Genomic DNA, 20440 nt, shown 5'->3' with positions numbered 1-20440 from the left:
TGAAGCGTTTGGTTTTTTAATTTAAATAAATTGAATTTTAAAAAATATAATAGTAGATTTTGTATTTATTTGAGAAATCTTAAGACATGCAAATGCCATGTCAGGAAGTGGTCATATTACTCATAGAGGAGTATATATAGGAGTGACAGTTATCTTTCTTCTGACAGACAGAATTATAGGTGATTAACAGGAATCAGAAAAATGATGTGACTTATCCTTAAGGATTTTCTGCAGATTCTGTTTATACTTTGAAAATTATCAGAATTACTATTAAAATATAATTTAATAATGCAAATATAGGCATGATTCTTGAAACTTCTTTAATCCTTTCAGAATATGGCATTTCAGGCTGAACAAAAAATAAAAGCAGATATTTTACGAAGCTTGAGTACTGAACAGCTATTCCGGTTATTATCAGATTCAGATTTGAATGTGCTGATGAAGACATTGGGCCTTCTTAGAAATCTCCTCTCTACTCGCCCAGTAAGTAAAATCACCCAGGTTTCCAGATTAGCTACCCCTGCATAGGCATCACAAAACATTGCCCTGCCTCTCTGCTCCCATCAACATCTGCCCAGAAGTGTGATTCAAATGCTGCCCCTTCCCAGAGAAGCCAGGAGTTGATGTTTAGACCTGTCACCTTCATAGGTGTTCTGGGAGCTGTTTCACCATATGGGCACCTAACCCTCCACTCCTGCACTGCCTGTCCTCTCGTTCCTCCGTGCTGGATGGGAGCCAGCCTTGACCTGTTACTTGATTTTACTTGATTTGCTGGCCCGGATGGGTTTTCTCGTCTGCCTAAATCACTTATCTCTGGGGCCTCAGCTTCTTTCCCTTTAGAGACTCCTTCTCAGTGCTATTCCGTAGATACCTCCCTGCCCCGCCCACATTGACTGGATTGACCTCTGAAGGTGTCAGCATGGAGAGCAGTGGGCATATGTCAGAGCAGGAGAGGCTGAGCCTTGGTGTGGGGTCTTTCTCGTTCGTTGTTCTCTAATGTTCCCTGAGCAACAGGGTCAGCGGCCTTCAGGCAGATAAAGAAACGTGGGTGGTTCCCTTCTCTGTGCCTCACTTGTTTTCTGAGTCTTCTCTGTACATTGTTTAAGTTTTGGAAGCCTTCTGTTCTTTTCTGTGGTCTTTTTCTTTGTTCTCCAAATGTTAATTGTGGGTTTCCCATTGTTTTACAGCACATAGATAAAATAATGAGTACTCATGGAAAGCAAATTATGCAAGCTGTCACCCTTATTTTGGAAGGGGAACATAACATTGAGGTCAAAGAGCAGGTATGTGTTCCTTTTTTTCTTTCTTTTTTTTTTTTTTTTGTAGAAATATCTTCTGAGTGTAAGTACCAAGAGAGATCGTAATTAGGAGTCTCCTGAAATATTCAAGTCTGCAAAAGACAGGGTGCTGAGATCAGAGGTGCTGTAGAGACAAGAAAGGTCTGAGGGGAGAGATCCTTCACCACCCCTTAAACTCTCTTCAAGAATTCCTCCTCTTGGAATGGAAGAAAACATGACCAGAGTCTATACTTTTACCCTCTGTGTCATGCTCTGTACCTACTATTTGTCTCTACAGGGATGGCCACCTCTGACCATCCTAGAGTGAATCCTTTCTCCAGGATTCACTATTTCTAGCCCTCTATATCACCATGCTCTGAACTCAAATTCCTACAATTCCCTGATGAAATAATCCCTTATGCTGGAGACATCTTTTATTTCTTTATTCTCATGCTTCCCAGTTCCTTATTTCTATCCCATACCCCTACTTTCTGTTGTGTTTCAATAGGGCAATTTTAAGGTAGGCATGAAAATACAGAGGCTATGCGTTCATCAGGAGACAGTTTGGGAATTACTTTTCTATAGTTCCTGGGATTTATTATAGGATTTTTAACATAGTATATATTTTGTCATAAAAGGAAAAGTCACCTGCAAACTTAAATTTTTAACACAAGATCTGAGGTTATGGTAATATTCAGCTTTCTGACATAAATGTTGGCTACATGGGTGTGTTCATTTCACAGTTCATTGAGCTGTACACTTATATGTATGGAAGAAACTTGCCCAAAGTTATCGTGGAGAGTTGGACCCAAAGTCTAACTGCAGGGCCCACGCTCCTTATCCTCTGTGTTCCTGAGTTAGAGTAGTTCATCAGGCTTCAAAAGAACAGTCCAGGAAGCAAGAGTGGTAGGTCTTGGGAGCTGTGTTGGAATTAGTGAGCAAAAAAGGTGATAGATTTGACAAAGTGCTTTTAAGATGGATGTTTTAGGTGATTTCTATTGAAATTCAGTAATAAACAACTATGTTTTTTGATTAACAAAAATTTAACACAGAAAAACTATGATCTTGTAGGCATCACTGAAATTAGGGTGAATGAGATTTGTTTCTGGAACACAGCAATAAAGAAGAGGCAGTGTTAAAAATAAACTATTCTACCTGGAGATCATAGACATTTGTTTATAAAGACAGCTCACCTAGATAGAATTCCACTAACTTGAAAAGCAAAGCAAGGTAGAAAGGTGAGGCAAGATTTGGATGAAGGCAAAAGAAAAGGCCAACAACAGTAGGGTGTTTTGGCAGGATACAATGATACCCTCTCACAGATTTGGGTGATGCTCCAGAAGTAGGCGACTCTGGGGAGGCTTAAACTGTCTGGTTTTTAGCTAGAAGTTTAATTCTTCTCAGAAGTATCAAAAGATACATTCTTTTCTTCCTTTTTTATTGAGATATATTGATACACAATAAGATACATGTATTTAAAGCATACAGTGTGGTAAGTTGACATATATATATATACCATGAGACGATCACCATGATCAAGATGGCGAGCATATCTGTCACTGTCCTTAGATCAGGAACAGGACAAGTATTCCATTCTTACCACTCCTATTCAACACCATACTGAAACTGCTATCGAGTACAATAAGGCAAGAAAAAGAAATAAAAGGCATACAGATTGAAAAGGAAGAAATAAAACTCTTCCCAGACAATATGAAAGTCTGTGTAGAAAATGTCATGGAGTCAAGCTAAAACTAGTCAGTGAGTTAACCAAGGGCACAAGAAGAATCAACTGTATTTTTATATACTAGCATGAACAAGTAGAAATTGACATTTTAAAAACACTATCATTTATAATAGCTCAGAAAAAAATGAAACTATGTCTAAGTCTCACAAATTATGTGCAGGATCTGTTTGCTGAAAACTATAAAACACTGATAAAGAAAGCAATCTAAGATCTAAATAGATATATACCATATTAAAATGTCATTATATATTACCCTTTACATATGTTGTTGGATTCAGTTTACTGAAATTTGGTGAGGAATGTTTCACATCTATATTCACGATATTGGTGAATAGCTTTCTTGTGACGTCTTTGTCTGGTTTTTGATATTGGAGTAATGCTTGCCTCGGGGAATGAGGTAGAAGTGTTCTCTCTTCAATTTTCTGCAAGAAAATTTGTGAAGAATTGGTCTTCTTTCTTTCTCAGATTATGGTGGTATGTACCAGTGAAGCCATCTAGACCTGGTGTTTCTTTTGTGGAAAGGTGTTCAGCTACAAATTCAATTTCTTTTATAGAAATAGAACTATTCAGTTTATCTGTTTCTTCTTGAGTGAGCTTTGACATCGTCTTTCAAGAAATTTGTCCATTTCATCTATGTTTTCCAATTTATTAACATAAAATTGTTCAAAATATTCTCTTATGTTTTTAAAGTCTGTAATATTCTTTGCAGTGAACTGTCTTTTGTACTTTATATTGGTAATTCCTTTTTTCCTGATTCAGTCTGTCTAGAGGTTTATCAATTTTATTGATCTTCTCCAAGAAGCAGCTTCAGTTTCATTGATTTTTCCCCCCTTTTATTTTTCTATTATCTATTTCAGAGGTTGGCAAACTTTCTACAAAGGGCAAGACAGGTATTTTAAGTTTTGCAGGCTATACAGTCTCTGTAGCAACTTCTCAACTGTGCTTTTTTTTTTTTAACATCTTTATTGGCGTATAATTGCTTTACAATGGTGTGTTAGTTTCTGCTTTATAACAAAGTGAATCAGTTATACATATACATATGTTCCCATATCTCTTCCCTCTTGCATCTCCCTCCCTCCCACCCTCCCTATCCCACCCCTCTAGGTGGTCACAAACCACCGAGCTGATCTCCCTGTGCTATGCGGCTGCTTCCCACTAGCTATCTATTTTACGTTTGGTAGTGCATATATGTCCATACCACTCTCTCACTTTTTCACAGCTTCCCCTTCCCCTTCCCCATATCCTCAAGTCCATTCTCTAGTAGGTCTGTGTCTTTATTCCCGTCTTACCCCTAGGTTCTTCATGACCTTTTTTTTTTTTTTTCTTAGATTCCATATATATGTGTTAGCATACGGTATTTGTTTTTCTCTTTCTGACTTACTTCACTCTGTATGACAGACTCTAGGTCCATCCACCTCACTACAAATAACTCAGTTTCATTTCTTTTTATGGCTGAGTAATATTCCATTGTATATATGTGCCACATCTTCTTTATCCATTCATCTGTGCTTTTCTAACCTGAAAGCAGGTATAGACAATGTAAGCACGTAGACGTGGCTGTCTTCCAGTAAAACTTTATTTACCAAAACAGGCATTGGGTTGGGTTGTATTTGGCCCACAGGCCATAATTTGCCAATCATTACCTCTATATCATTGATTCCAGTTGTTCACATGAGTGTGTGTGTGTGTTGCTTTTATCTCTGCTCCCTAGCTCATGTGTTAAATTGACTTGGCCCACGAACTAAATCAGTCTCTTTAAGATTTGGTTTCTTGTCTCCTCAGAATATTTACAGTAGGAGTATGTGGGCATCAAAGCAGAACTCTAGGTCACTCTGCCATGCTGGACAAGCCTGAGGATGCATAGGTGTATTCTAACACTCCAAGAAGGGGGAATCACTTGCCTATCTTGCTGGCCTAGGCTATTCTGAGGACTATTTCCTGAAATCCCCCCTTATACCCACTGTCTTAGTAGGAAGAGAGGGGTAGTTCTTCCCTAGGTGAGTCTAAATTCTTTTCCATGGTTAGAGTCCAAATCTGTTTTTCCCCCTTGCTTTCCCCTCAGTCCTGAAAAATTCAAGGGTGTTGTGCACGTCAAGACTTCTGACAGGCTCACCATGTACCGGATCACTGTGAAATCTGATGTCTTCCTCAGATCATCTCTCTCCCACTTCTGGGGCATATCAAGGTCTCCTCTTCATGATTTAAGTACCCTGGAATGAATAGTCCCCCAGCGCCTTGGATCATAAATTGCATTTTCTGTTTCCTGTATCCTAGAGGCAACCTTTTTTGGTGCAAACTTCAGGACTCACTCCTTAACAATGTAGTTACTGCAGTGCAGTAATCTAGGAAAAATAAGATCACACACCCTTTAAGATACCTGAGGGTTTGGGCCATAGCAAGAAAACGTTCTCCTCAGTGAGCTATAACCTGCAAGCTTAATTAGCTTAAGGCTAGCAAAGAGAAAGGCTAAAATTGGAGAAAATTATTTGAATCCAGGCACCATCCCCACCTCTCATCACTTTCTTTGAGTAATTCCTTACTCTACTCCTGGACTCAGTGTCACTTCCTCCAGGAAGCCTACCCTGACCGTTGCATTATCACACAAATGCACTTAGTACTTTCTCAGTTCTGTTTTTACCTCAGTTGCACCCCAGTGAAATGTAACTGTGTGCTGGCTTTGGAGTTAGGGAGAGTGTCCTATTCCTGTCTCAGCCTGTTGCCCAGTGGAGTGGGCAGAGTGCACGCACATTATAGGTGCTCGGCCAACGTTTGTTGAACTGCTAGGGCTGTCACTGGCTCAGTATCCCTGTCACCGTCCATTCACTTTTACCTTAATCCTTGCCTCTTGCTGGTCTGGCTATGAGAATGTAACAGCCAATGAGAACAGTCTTTTCCTCCAGTACCAGCGTGGTGATTGTCCTCATGATAGACTGTCCTGCCAACTGGCACAGGCTCCCTCTAACCTCCACATTAGGCCAGCCTGGACTAAGCTCCTTCACACATTTTGCTTCCCTTTCTGTTCCTCCAGTAGGGTTCAGAAAAGTCAAGAGGTCCTCATTGCATGTGGTTAGTGGACGGAGATCCAGAAGGTCATGAGCTTGGAAGCAAGTGGTATTTGGAAGGGGAGGTAGCGGGGAGTTACAACACCTTTGAAGTTTCTACCAAAGAGACTACCTCTTTGAAGAAACCTTGTGGGTTAGTAGCAAGAGCTTCTCTTAAAAATGAAATTTTCAAGAAAATAATAATAACTTACATTTTCCCTTTGATTTATGTGATAGCATGAACTGTGGCTGCCTTTGCCTAGCAGTGATGGTTTATGCCCAGAAAGAAGCCACTGAAACATTTGGGTTCTCTTTTACCTAAGGCAGACTGTCCTTAGGTGTGGTTACTTTTGTTGGCAATGACGTTATGAGATAAGAAATCAGGGCATTCAGAGTGGAACCTGTGAGAATCCATGTACTTCAGATGGGAAATTGCCTAAGTTCTTGAGAGAGCTTGAGTCTGGGGACTTCAGAGCTTTCCTGATCGCTGGCCCTTTGTTCTTTTCCAGACACTGTGCATCCTAGCCAACATAGCAGATGGGACAACGGCAAAAGAACTTATTATGACCAATGATGACATCCTGCAGAAAATCAAGTATTACATGGTAGGCCTTTGTCCCTTTCATGGCTCTACACTAGCTGCACATTAGAAGGCAAGCACCGTAGCACTGTGAGCTCAAAACAAATTGTGCGGAGATTAAACAAAGAATAGACTCCTCTGTAACAGATTCCAGAAACTCTCTTCCATCCTGAAGGAAAAAAAGACACCAAGCTCTTGAAGCTTGTGCCATTCCCCACCCCATCGTCTGATTGCCTTCCTCTTACACAGAGACAGCTTGGGCTCCTGGCCTTCTCTCAGTGCCCCCAAAGCTTCCCTCTCAAAGCTTCAGTCCTGTGCGGATGAACCCTCTAGCCTCTGGTATCTCTGGCTCTTGTTCTTTGATCATTCTGCTTTCAGTCACAATCTGCTACCTACTTGCAAACGCCTCAGCCACCTACTGCCATGGCCATACCCGGGATCTTGTCATCACCAGAATCTGCCCATTGCCAAAATGGAAATCAAACATCCCTCCTCTTTTCATTCTGTCGGTGTCTCCTAGCAAAACCCTAATCATGGATGAACCTGTCTTCTCTTTGCCTCCTTGTCAGAGTTAACAACTGCAGAGAAAGACACAGAACCAGGCTGACTGGTTTCATGTTAAATTCACATTTACAGACCCCACATGGGCACTCAGCACTGCCTGGTACCCTCCTGTGATTCTCCAGCAAGCTGGTGCCTCCATTCTCCAGAAGAATAGGTTCTTACCTTCTCCTCATTCTTTAAACCTCACCTCTTATCTCCCTCATCACTCTTAGTGGTGACCTCACCTTTTGTTTTACTAAGAGGATAGAAGCCAAAATCCTTCAGCAGTTCCCTATTACACCTTGAATAAAATCCATCCCCCCTTTTGATGGCCTGTGGAGTCCTACATGACCTGACTCATCTGTATCCCCCAACTTCTCTCATTCCCCTCTTCCCTTTGTTCACTACACTGACCTCTTTCCGCTCCTGGAAGAGGCCATGCATGTTCTTTTCTGCCTCAGGACCTTCACACATGCTGGCTCCTATGCCTGGAACACCGTTCTCCCCATGGGATGCCTTCTCACCTCTCAGATCTTAGCTCTGCTAACACTTCCTTGTGGGCTCTCATCTGCGTGGGTTATTCTTTGTTACTGCATGATTGAGTGAAGTACTCCCTTCAGAGCACTTAGCTCAATTATCGCAACATGTAGTTGTTTGTGTGCCTACCGACTGTAAGCTCCCTGAGGGTAAGGACTGTATCAGTTCTGTGCACAATTGTATATCCATCACCCTGTACAGTGCCTGGCCTTTAGTATATGCTTAGTAAGTATTTGTTGAATGAAAACCATACTGCTTCAACCGGGAACTCCCTTATCCTTCCAATACCAGATCCACATAGTATCTCTGTAATCTTCTGAAAGTTTCTCTGGACTTCCCATCCCCATTGAGGTACACCTATCTCTCTGCTGCTGTTCAGAGCCAGACTTAAAAGCGTCTTCTGCACGTGCTGTCTCCTTCCTCACCACTAACTTCACTCTTTAGCCCACTTCATCTGGCCTCCACCCCCATTGCTCAACTGAAACTGTTCTGGGTAGGGTCACCAGTGACCTCCTGTTATGCCAAGTCCAAAGGATGGTTTTCTCTCCTCAGCTTTCCTCACTTATAGTGAATTTCAGCACAGCTGTTTCCTCCTCCTGGAAACATTCTTTTCTCTTGGCTTCCATTCCATTATGCCTCCCTGCTTATTAGCCCTGGACCTTTATCTTTTCTCTCCCACATGTACTCTTGAGATTGATGGTTCCTACCCTTCGTTGCATGGTGGAGGAATCTTTCAAAGCCTGTTGCCCTGCCCCTTTCCTCCCGAGATTCCGCTTTAATAGTTCTGGGGTGTAGCCTGGGCATCAGTGGTTTTTTTTACAGTTCCCCAGGTGGTTCTTGGGTATAGCCAGAGCTGAGAACCACTGGTTTAGGGACTCTCATCCACTCCCACGGCTTTTACTGTCATCTCTATTCTTTGTTTGGTTTCTGGGCTCCAGTTCAGTAGTCAATTTTGATAAATAGATTAGGCATTATCTTACACTGTCATGGTATCAAGCAATACAAAACACAGCCACAATAATGGTTACTGGCCTTCAAAAGCCGTGGCAACAAGCTTCCCTGATGGTGTCTACAGCTTTACAAATGCTGGTTCTTTTCTTAATAGGCGGGAGGGGTTGGGGAGCAAGGTCCGAGGGTCACACGGAGGGTATTCACCAGCCTAGACCTCTCTTTTGGACTCTGGACTCGTATATCTTCCTGCTTACTCAGCATCTCTCTGTGGCTGTCTGAAGCCTCTTGAGGTTGGTATTTAAAAGTCGATTCTTAAGTATCTCCCCTAAACCTAAATTTCTCCCCTCCTGACCTTTTCCATCTGAGTAGAGTGGCTCTGCCATCTACCCGTTACTCACACCAAGGACTCAGTCTTTATTTCTCCAGCTCCTTCATCTCGTAATCCAATTTATCAGTTGGTCCTGTTAGCCCGGCCCCTAGCCGCTCTGGATGCTGTTGACTTCTTTCTGTCGCCGCTGCTCTCACCCTAGTTCAAGCCACAGCCTCTCATACCTGATTGACCATAACAGCCTCCCAGACACCTCAGCACTGTCACTCCAGTCCCTTCAGCCTGGGTGACCTTCTAAAAATGTAAATCAGGTGTTGTCACTCCACTGCTTAAATCCTGCAGGGCTTCCTGTCAACTCAGAATGAAATCTGTCCTTACTCTGGCCTGCAAGGGCCTACAATTTAGCCATGCCTGCATCTCTGGACTAATGTTACTCTACTTTTCCATCTCAATATGCATAAGCTCTACAGTTTCTTCTTACCTCAAACCTTTTCGCAAACTTTTCCCTCTTCTTGGTACCTCTTGCTCTTTGTACACCTGGCACCTTCCTATTCTTCCTATTTTTTATTCTTCCTCTGTATAAATATTGCCTCCTTCAAAGAGATCTTTTCTGTCCATTTCACTTAAAATTAGGTTCCCACCCCTCCACCCTCCAGTTTTCCCTATCACAGCAATTTGTTTCCTCAAAAAATGTTTATTGAGTGAAAGATGGATGAACTTATATGTAGTAAATACTTACTGTTGTATTATAAATAAGTTCATTTATTCAACAAATACTCATTGCTGGCCTGATGCTGGGAGCAGATGACACATTTTATTCTGTTTTGTCTTAGTGGAGCCCCAACTGGACAGCTCTCTAAAAGTCTTGGCAGGTAGGAGGGAAAAAGAATCACCAACCATAGAATTCTAATGAAGGAAGGCATGTGCTTTTCTTTGTCTCTGCTTAATTCAGATATAGTTCTACATGGCAAGATGAGTCTGTCTCAGCCTTCAATAAACTATTGAGCAGATATCGTGTCACGGTATTTCACAGATATGCATAAGTTATTTAAGTGTAGTGGGGACTTTCTTTTTTTAATTGACCAATTAAAAAATCATCTGTAACACAGAGATCAGACTTGTGGTTGCCAAGGGGGAGGGGGGGAGGGGGAGGGATGGACTGGGAATTTGCGTTGGTAGATGCAAACTATTACATTTAGGATGGATAAACAACAAGGTCCTACTGTATAGCACAGGGAACTATATCCAGTCTCCTGGGACAAACCATAATGGAAAAGAATATAAAAAAAAGAATGTATATACATGTATAACTGAGTCACTTTGCTGTACAGCAGATATTGGCACCGCATTGTAAATCAGCTATACTTCTGTTAAAAAAAATCATCTGGAAAGATTGTTTTACCACTGGGTCCTCTTTAATTTAGGAGAAAGCACTGTATATGGATAAATAATAACTTAAGCAAAAATGGTTGTACTTTCAGTACATAAAGAGAAATAAACAAGAAGTGTGTTTCAGGAGAATAGGAGGCTCCTTAAGAATAGTAGAGACTTAGTCAAGTTTTTTGTGATGTGCCTATAGAAACGAGTACTTTGAATCAGATAATCAGTAGCCAAAGAGATAAATACTAAGTGCACATCCATTCAGTTTATTGGCCCTGAATGTTTCCTACTGTAGAGAAAGTATAGTCAAAAGCATAGACTTGTCATATGCCAGTGTTCCTGTGTGTATGGGTTGAGTGATAAATTGCAGACTGCACCTGTGGCCCTAGAGGTGTTTTGTTTGGCCAGCCAGAGGGTTTCTAAAATTTGAGTATGAATGTCTTTTGGCAAGGCTTCACTCCCCAGTGTGCCGGATTTCCTACCATTCTCTTGTCTTTAGCCCAACCTGTTCACCCATTAGTGTTAATTTTGTGGCCTCCCCAAGACATTTGGGTTTGAGGTCCCTACTTCAAACTTTTAGGCTATTGGAATTGCCTGTGGTACGTTACCAAAAATGACCTCAAATGAGATTACCTCTGTTTTTGTTTCCTTTTCTGCATCAAATAGGGTCATTCACATGTCAAATTGCAGCTTGCTGCTATGTTTTGTATATCAAACCTCATATGGAATGAAGAGGAAGGTAAGAGATTGGTGAGATTTGTTCTGAAGAAAATTATGGGAAGGAAGGTCTTGCACAGGAAAGGCATCAGGCGCCCCTGAAATCCTGGGTAGAGGCACCTCTCATTGGCCCCCAAGCCCCCGACCGTGTCACCTTGGTACGAATGAGAATCCATGGGTCCAGTTAACACTGAGCCCCATCGTGGGGTCAGCACTGTTCCAGATTACTGAACGTGAGGATGGAGGAGACCCTAGGGAAGTGAGTGACAGTCCTTGTCTTTGAGAGGGCTGAGGAGGAGGATGGTGAGAGGCACTTGAAGAAGACTAGAGGTGAGGGTGGGCAGGAGGATTGGCCTTTCACTGTGAGCAGGGGGAGCACATGAAAGGCCTACGGGCAGATGAGCTTAATGGGGAAGAGGGTGCGTTGGTGAGAAGGGAGAACTACACTGTGCCTGGTGGAGCAGCCAGTCTGTGAGGGGGCCCCTGTAGCTCTCCACCTTGACTGTGCGTTAGAATCACCCAGGGGTTTTTGCACCAGCCAGTTAAATCAGAATCTCTGGGGGTGGTCTCCAGACATAAGTGTTTTTTTGAATTCCCCAGGTGATTCCAATGTACAGCTAAGGTAGTGAACACGTGCAGGAGAGCAGTGGGTCTCAGTGCTGGGTTGGCTGCATGAGAATCACCTGAGGAACTTTGTAAAACGCAGATTTCTGGGCTCTACCCCTAGAGATTCTGGTTCACTGGGTCTCAAGGAGGTCAGTGCATGAGTGAGTCACTGTGGGCTCTTCAGGGGGGGAAGAAAGAGTCCAGGAGAATTACCCTCCTTAGCACTGTGTCCAGAACAAAGTGGAAGGAGGAAAAACTGCATTCAGCCTGCAGGCCGAGAGACCAAGTAACAGCCGGGTACCAGGGAAACAAGCTGCCCTCAAGGAGGTCCTAGTCTAGTTGGAAGATAGAACACAGCAGTGCGGAGTTGGAACTGCCACGTGCTGAGAGGCAGCAGGAAGTGCTGGGAGGTCAGAGGAGGGTGGAAGAGAATGGAAGGGGAAAACAAGACTGGTTTGGAGTAGGAAGAGCCTGGCTAAGTATGTCCAGAAAGAAGTGATGAAGATGGGGCCTGATGGCAGGGCCTTGTGCCAGGCTGAAGAAGCCGACCTTGACCCTGTGGTCCATGGAGAAATTAATCCAGCAGCAGAACCCTGGATGGACTGCAGGAAGGAGGGTCAAGAGGCAGAGAGACCAGTTAGAACACTGTTGGAGAATCCAAGCATGAGGGGATCTGGCTGCACTGGGGAGAGTGGAGGGCGAGGGGTTGGAAGAGGAGAGGGCAGAGGACACTGGTAAGGCTCCAGATTGTTGGCTGTACATTAAGGAGAGCAATTGCCTGGGTCATGTTCCCAGTAACCTGCTAGCTTTCATCTCTCAGGCTCACAAGAACGCCAGGATAAATTACGAGACATGGGCATCGTAGATATTCTGCACAAACTGAGTCAGTCACCAGATTCAAATCTTTGTGACAAGTGAGTATCAAAGTAAAAGGGCCTTGCTTTGGGGTATGTTGCATTCTTTTATGACAGGGTTTGAGTTGCTTAGTAAGTCACATGGCCAAACTCAAAATCTTTTAGATTCTTGGATTCCCTTCTTAATAATCTGTCAGTCAACTGTGTGACATTTGAGTAAGAGATAAACTAATAATTAGCAGATTATTAAAGATTCTCATCTCACTCTGAATTAACATGAGCCCAGGCCACCTTAGTGGGACTCTGGAGAGGATCCAGAGGTCATTCCCTTTCAGTCCCTCGATCATTAGAATAGAAATGCGTGTGGCCTTTTGGAGAGCAGAAACGAAGGCCAATTATAAAAACATTCATTAGCTCAGAACCCCACTGAGCGCCTGCCTTGTGCCAGCCTGGCCTGGCTACTGGGGACGCAGCGGTGACCACTAAGGAGTCCCTGTCCTCAGAGAGCTCACCTTTTCTGGGTGAGGCGAGAGTCGTAGTCAGAGACCCCTCTAAGCTCAGGATAGCCAAGATTGTTTTTCCTGGCTGTGGACCCTTCTTATAACACAGCCTTCGTTTTCCAGCTCACTTTCATTCTCCACACTCGTGAGCAGGGCTCAGAGTGCTCCATGTTCTGGCTCTGCCTTCCTTGTGCTGCCCCCTCCCCCGTGCCCACCCTGTGCTCCAGCCACACCTGCCCTCTTACAGTATCACACCTTCAAGCATTTACACCTTCTTTTCCATCTGATTTGCCATCCCAGTCCCCTCGCCTCTGAATCCCCATTCATTCAACAAATATGTATATATCTTAATACCAACCTCTACCAGGCATCGTTTCAGGCATCGGAGATATAAGGGTGAATAAAATTGATGACATCCTTGCCCTCATGTAACTTACATTCTAGTACAGAAGACAGACAATAAGCAAATGAATATGTAATATGATAGCAGATAATGAGAGGTACTACGAAGGTATAAGCAAGGGTGAGGGAATGGAGAGTAAGAAAGCTTCATGTGGTATAAATTAGTCCCAGCCTCTCCGAGGATGTGACATTTGATCAAAGACCTGGGTGAAATGAGAGAGTCTTCCAGGCAGATGCTTAGAATAGTATTCCAGACAGGGGACAGTGGGTTCAAGGCCCTGAGGCAGGAATGAGCTTGAACGTTCAAGAAGCAGCAGGAAGACCAGTGGGGCTGGGGAAAAACGAGCGAGGGGGAGAGTGGTAAGAAGTGGACCCAGGGAGGCAGTGGGAACAACTGAAGAGCCTTGTAGACTGTGGCAAGGACTTTGGATTTTATCCAGATTTTAATAGGAAGTCAGTCATTAGAGAGTTTTGAGCAGAAGAGACAGTATCTGATTCAAATTTTTAAAAGATGGCTCTGGTGGCTGTGTAGAGAACGGTCTGTAGTAGGGCAGCAGTGGAAGCAGGGAGACCAGCTAAAGGCCGTTACAGTCGTGTTAGATAAGAGATGAGGGTGGTAGTGCTGGGAGTATTGAGAAGTGGTTGGATTCAGGATTTAATCTAAAGGTAGAGCCAACGGGTTTGCTTATGGATTCAATGTAGGATGTTAAAGAAAGAGAGGAAAGGAAAATGCCTAGAGTTTTAGCCTGAGCAGCTGAATAGAGGGTTTACCAAGATGGTCATTTGCCAAGATGGTGAAGAATAGAAGAGAAGTGGGTGGGGGTAGGGAGAATCAAGAGTTCTTGTTTGGCGTGCTGACTTTTGGATGCTATTAGATACCCAAGGGACTCGGGAGAGTGGGACTGAAGATATGAATTGGGATGGTATATAAAGCCCTGGAGCTGGCTGAAGTCACTTAGGGAGAATAAACGAGAGGAGAGAAGACAGGAGGGCCAAGGACCATGCTCTGGGACACCCCACCGCCACCTTTAGGGGAAGATGAAGAAGGTCCAGCAAAGGAGCAGGAAGAACAACCGGTGAGGCAGGCAGAGACCTGGGCGCATAGGTGTCCTGAAAGCAAGGGCGGAGAACGCCTGGACAATGGCCATCCGTCCTTCAAAACTCAAATCAGGTTGTCACCTCCGTGGAAAAGTCTTGCTGGATCCTTCTGCACCCTGGCCCCCAGGCCTTGCTAGGGACCCCTCTCTGCTCCCATAGGACACAACACATGGTGTTATGGCTATCAGCTTGCTTACCTGCTCCACAGAAGGGAAGAGGCACTTGTTTAATTGTTCCTCAAGTGAATGGCTGGGCCAGATGGAGCACAGAGAGCTGGGCCCCTTCCTCCCTGAAGCTCGCCATCCAGTGGGTTAAAGACAAATCCCCGAATAACTGCAGCCCAGCCTGCTGCTCAGATGAGTGTTCCTTCAAAGGCAAGTCAAGGCTGGCCACATGCTGAAGGTGGGATTTGAGCTGTACCTTGAGGACGGGAACCTTCATGTCTACCTCCACAGCAGTAGTAACAGCTGCTGGCTTAAATGACAGGCTCTGTCAGCCCGTCTCTTCTGGCCGAGAGCCAGACTATTCCCTGGGTTTCTTTTCTTGTGTTTGTTCAGAAATTAAAATAGTTCTGCTTAAAATCATCTCTGGGATGACCTGGAAAGAGGCCTCACCAGCATGAAGTGGGATAGTTTTAAGCCCTGGCCTGCATTGCTTAGACCAATCTGGTCTGCACTGCTTAGACCAATTTCTATGGCACATACATTGTCAGCAGTTCTTAAACCCTATTAAAAGGGTTAAGGTCTGAGCTACTCTTACCTCAGTCCATTTAAGGAAAGGTAACCTTGCCTACAAAACCATCCATCTGAAAGACTCCTTAGATATTAATAGATAGTAGAAAGATAATGAGGGCACAGTCTCTGAGGTCCCATATAATCAGATATAGCCAAACCCTTAGAAAGATCCAGAAGGAGTCTGAATTGACGATTTTAAAGAGTAATACAGAATTTCGATCAAGACCCTCATGTGGGCTTTCCCACCATAGTAAAGTCTGTTACCTAAAGACAACATCTTTCAGGTTCTTTGTCTTTAAGGCTTTGTGATCCTTTGACTTTGAAACACTTACAGATGAGGAGCTATTGCTAACTAGGCCTCTCCACCCCAGCCTCAGAGGGCCTCAGGTTTGTGAAGTTATGGTCAGTAAGAGGTAGCCTGTGGCATTATTCATAAACTTATTTCCTAACAAAATGACCTTGTAGAACCCAACTTGCTCTTAACTTGGAGTGGTCTGTATGGAACTTTCTGTTCTGATGAACTGGACTATTTGCAACTATCGTCCTTATAGAGTCTTAAATAATTGCAAGAATATCCCTTAGCACACCTCTTTTAAAACTGTAGATTGTATCCATTACTGCAGCAAAGAAACTGCGCTTGAGTCCAGCTTATCGCTGCCCAATCTGCCTTGGTATACTTTCATCAGCTAATAGTAACAGAAAAATTTAACCTTTTCTTTCTATAACTTAGAAGCGGAGATCATTGCCAAAACCTGGCTTCCTAACTTCCACAATTGCAGCCTTTACCAAATCATGATGGGAGAGTAAAGGAGGCCTTCTCAGTCCCAGCTCAAAGGAAGTCACTTTTATAAGGATCAGGATAGGTTAAGGCATTGCCCACGTTGCACCTTTTCCTCTCCAGCTAGCTAACTTTTTCCCTAATCACTGTAACAACCCACATCCCACATCAGTCAGTGTCATCAGGCATGACGAGAAGAATGGGGTAAAATTGTAACCTCCCTTCCTCAGTTCTGAGGCATTTGAACCACCAGACAGCCTCATCCCAGGAGCTCTTTGCCCCTCCCACGCACCTTCTAATCAGCCCCTACCCGCCTCTCCCTGGTCAGTGTTCCTCTTAGCTTCCCAGAGCCCTAAGTGTCCTCCCCAGTGTCCTGCAGCACTAGATAAAACCTGCATGGCAATAGGAGAAAGTCAAGAATCCCAGATCCACCACAACTATATGCCAGTGACAAAGGAAAATTATAGAATGTCACTGGGTTGCAGCAGCTATAAGGACAAGAGCAGGACCACAGGAAGAGGATGCAGACAGCATGGGTTTGACGTGTGTGCTGACCGCAGATCTCTGCCCTTTACAGTAGGTGTCCCACTGGGCTTACCCCGGTTCCCTTGGGGGAACCTACCTTTTTAGACTTTCCCAGCTACCGTCTTTGAACCATGGGCTTTTTACTTTAATTACACTTCTGAGATGACGGCTAACAGGAACTTTGTGATTTCAGGGCAAAGATGGCACTGCAGCAGTACCTGGCGTGATGGGAACGCCCTGGGCGCCTGCGAGCATCCCACATCCTTGTTAAAGGAAGTACAGGAACTAGCCTCATTTGATTCCTTCTATTTGCACAAGTCACCTTGGACTGCAGGGAGCTGTTTTGCAAAAGCAATTTGGTAGGCTTAGATCTCAAATTCACCTTGAGAACATTTTTTTGAGGTAGTAATTTCCTCAGAGGACTATTGTGTTTTGTTTTGTTTCTTTCTGAGCTACCTGGACTCTTTATTAGAACAATCAATTATTTTCCTTTGGACCTACAATTTTTTGCCTATGCTGCAGCCACTTTGTGAGTGAGAATGGCTGTGTGTGTGTGTGCGCGCGTGCGTGCATGTGGGTCAGGATGAATGGACGTGTGTGTGTGAGGGATACCTCAAAGTTTTCTTTTCTTATTTTGTGTGAAAATCTCTTTTCTACAGATTTTCCAGGGTTTAAGCATTGCTTGCTGTATAAAAATCTTTACTGAATTATATACAGTTTGAATGAAATGTTATTTTAAAAACAAAACGATTGTTAAGTGTTCCATAAAGGTTATGTTGAATTTTGGTCAGATGAATATTTGTAAGTAAAAAATATATGCATTTCTGAACCTCAACTTACATAGATTTTCTTTATAAAAAACAAAAAAAGAAAAAAACAAAACGAAAAGGTTGGCTATAGTTGGCCTGAATAACAGGCACGATATATGGTGCTGTGCAAAATAGTAAGCTAGCATCTTATACTGCCGTCAATATCAGCAGGTACAGAGCCTCTTTTCAGCCTAATTCAATAAGCTCTCAGGCTTCCAAGTCAGATGGACAGAGTCGGGTGGAGTGAGGCGACAAATGCACCACAGGTTTTCTGAAACATCAAAGGGAAGTATAACTACTGATAGTGAAAGCCCAGCCATGACTGGTGGGCTGTGCTTGGCAGGAACTGGGCACCGAGAGCCTCCCAACTGCCCTAAATCCTGTCACTGGTATAGCAGTATATGGCGGGATTTAGAACCAGTCATGGAACCTTAAGCTCCAACTAAAGTAGGTCATCACTTCGTGGAAACAAAGTCCGATCACCTTGTGCTTCCTGAAACAGCATATATCACTGTGAAACTAAAGAATGTCCTACAGACGCATCTGTAGGAAGAAGCAAAGAACAGGATAGTTTAGAAAGCTGTTTTTCTCTTGGCTATACTCAGCAAATTCTATATACTTGTCACTCAGGACTGCTATTCAGTGTGCTTTTGTAAAATGAGATGGAAATTTTAGTAAGCGATGCGGCTAAGATTTTTTCCTGCATGAAGCCCAAAGCACTGACGTTTGAGAGAAGGGAAGGGGGTCTCCCCAGGAGGACCACAGATGACCGCCTTTTCCAGCCACTACTGCTTAGCCCTTCAGCAGCCCTCAGCTTGGCACACGCTCCAACTTCTGGGTCCGCTTCAAGGTGAACTCAACGAGGTTGCTTTTGACTGTTTGAAGGTACAGCCAGCCTTGCTTTTCCCTTTGCTCTGCGAAGTTCAAAGGCATCGCGGCCAGGAGGCGAGGTCTGCGGCCCAGAAGCTTGCCCTGAGTGCGTTCACCCGATGGGTTCCCCAGCCCACCAGCCACTCCTGACGGGGCACCCCATCACCACCCTGCTCCTTCCTTGGAAGAGTTAAACATGTTTGATTGCAAATGAATGTTTTTAAAATGTATTTAATGCCGGTTTTTTCTGTTCTCAACACGACCACCCAAGATTCAAACACAGAGATTTCCAAGTTGTTATTTTTTCAGAACATTACCAATTTAAAAATCTGTCACAACAGGAACTTGGGTTTTGTGCAACCATCAGAGTGCTAATGTGCAGAAGCCAGTTTAAAGAAAATGGAGTGTATTGGGGAAAAAGCCTTATTTAGGCCCACTCATTGACATTTCTAGTACTGGGAAAATATCCTTGGTTGGCATTTGTAACACAAAACACTATAGAGTTGGTATTTAAAGTACCAGGTAAATATAAATAAACCAATAATGAATTGCTGAGACAATCTTGAACCCAGATAGCATTGGAAAGTGGAAAGCCCAATGAAATGACACTTTCACACTTAAACTCTGTGGATAAATCTTGCCTGTGGCTATAAACAGATGGTCAAAGAAAAAGTGCTTTACTATGATTAACTTTTCTGAGTTGAATGAAGGAAAATGTATTTATTAAAACAAAGCTGTTTGCTGCTTTATGCAGGTGCAGTGTTCAGTCAGCAAGGAAGTGGGAGGAATGGGACGTGGTCTTGTGTTTCCACCCAAGTTCTTAACTAAGCTTCTCGCTCTCTCTAATACTGCATTCTGTTTCTCCTTTTGTGCCCTGATTGTAACCCAAAATTTATGAACTAGAAAAGAATGTCCAATTTAATAAGTTGCATTTTTTTCCTTAAGCACTTTATGCAGAACAATACATGTTCTTCTGGTAGTGTTTGGATAATATGATTTTAACACATGCTAATAAAAGCCAAGAAAAAGCATGGCAACTTCTAAAAAGGAGTCTGTTTTCCAAATACCTAGAACATTAGGAAACATTAGAAGATGATGTGTACTGGCTTTCGGAACCTGAGATTCTTGGTGAATGAGAGGCTGGGAAGTGACTTTGCATTTCAGAGGCGGGGGCCAGCGCCCTAGGGTAACTGCAGCTTCCGGGGGCCTCTGCAGCGGTCTGCGGCCCCCTCTTCCTGATCTTTACAGGTGGCCACTTCCGGCCACCAGGACTCCCCCCTCTGTCCTATGCCACTCCTCCCCTGCCACCACCCACTGGACTCAGGCCCAGAGCTTGGCAAATGACCCTCTGCACAGGCGCCCTGCATTTACTGGAAGCGAGGCCTGGGAAGGGGGGGACTGACCCCAGATCCTGCTGGAGAGCCGACAGGGAGGTTCCGGACACCCTGCCACCTGGGATAGGGGCTGGTGCTTTCCCAGTCCTGCTCCTTTGCACTGACCTTCCCTGGTTGCTGGGCAGGGAGGTATGTGTCAGCTCGCAGCACGAGGGAAGTTTTGTTCCATGACCTGGGCTCAGGGAAAGCGGAGGGAGCCCCCGCCAAGGCCGCATTGGGACCCAGCAAGCCACCTTCCTCCCCCTCTCCCTGCAGCCCTGGCTCCTGACAGTCTTGGCTCTGCCGGACAGTCAGCCGCCTGGCTGAGTGGAGGGCCTGAGCCAGTCAAGCCGCGTCCTTCACTTCGTGGGGCTAGGCCTGCCCTCCACCCTGTCAGGCGCTCACACCCAGGAGAAGCCTTAACGCCTAAAGTGGCGCCCATCCTGCAGGCCCAGGGTCTCTGCCAAGGAGTTCGGTCCTCAGACAGTGAGCAGACATTTCAGCCTTCCTCCAGATGGCTGCCAGCTGGGTGCACCCCGAGCAGCTCATTCAGAGCCACACAGCACTTCTCTTCCTCCCCCTCTGCCCTCGCCCCATTCCTTCCGCCAGGAACCTTCTGGACTCTGAGAAGAGAAGCGCCCTACCGTGCAATAGAAGGAAGGAGCGTGCCGTCACACCTCCCACCCCAGCCCTATCACCTAGCGCCCCTCCTGCTTTCCCCGTCCCGGCCCTGCCACTCCCAGCCGCTTCCCGGGGAGGCTGAAAGTTCATCACAGACACCAGCACACACGGG

The 20440-nt window shown here is 44.4% G+C and overlaps 1 protein-coding gene across 9 annotated transcripts in view; it reads left to right on the top strand.

Annotated features, from left to right (window-relative positions):
* Positions 1 to 17430, top strand: part of ARMC8 (armadillo repeat containing 8) — a 106487-nt gene extending 89057 nt beyond the window's left edge. For 6 of the 9 annotated variants that reach the window (XM_082393453.1, XM_082393448.1, XM_082393455.1 and 3 more), the window contains 6 exons: positions 334 to 483; positions 1188 to 1283; positions 6572 to 6667; positions 11048 to 11120; positions 12525 to 12618; positions 16789 to 16965. In XM_082393453.1, coding sequence (XP_082249579.1) covers positions 334 to 483; positions 1188 to 1283; positions 6572 to 6667; positions 11048 to 11120; positions 12525 to 12618; positions 16789 to 16822 — 543 coding nt within the window. In that variant the 3' untranslated portion in view covers positions 16823 to 16965. Of the gene's footprint in view, positions 1 to 333; positions 484 to 1187; positions 1284 to 6571; positions 6668 to 11047; positions 11121 to 12524; positions 12619 to 16788 lie in introns of all 9 variants that reach the window. The other 3 variants (XM_082393454.1, XM_082393447.1, XM_082393449.1) reach the window with 2 other exon arrangements.
* The last annotated feature ends 3010 nt before the right edge of the window (positions 17431 to 20440 follow it).

The sequence above is a fragment of the Balaenoptera borealis genome (assembly GCF_965194805.1).
Source record: "Balaenoptera borealis genome assembly, chromosome: 5".
NCBI lineage: Eukaryota > Metazoa > Chordata > Mammalia > Artiodactyla > Balaenopteridae > Balaenoptera > Balaenoptera borealis.
Note: the sequence above shows the minus strand (reverse complement) of the source record. Positions and strands in the feature narration are given on the sequence as shown.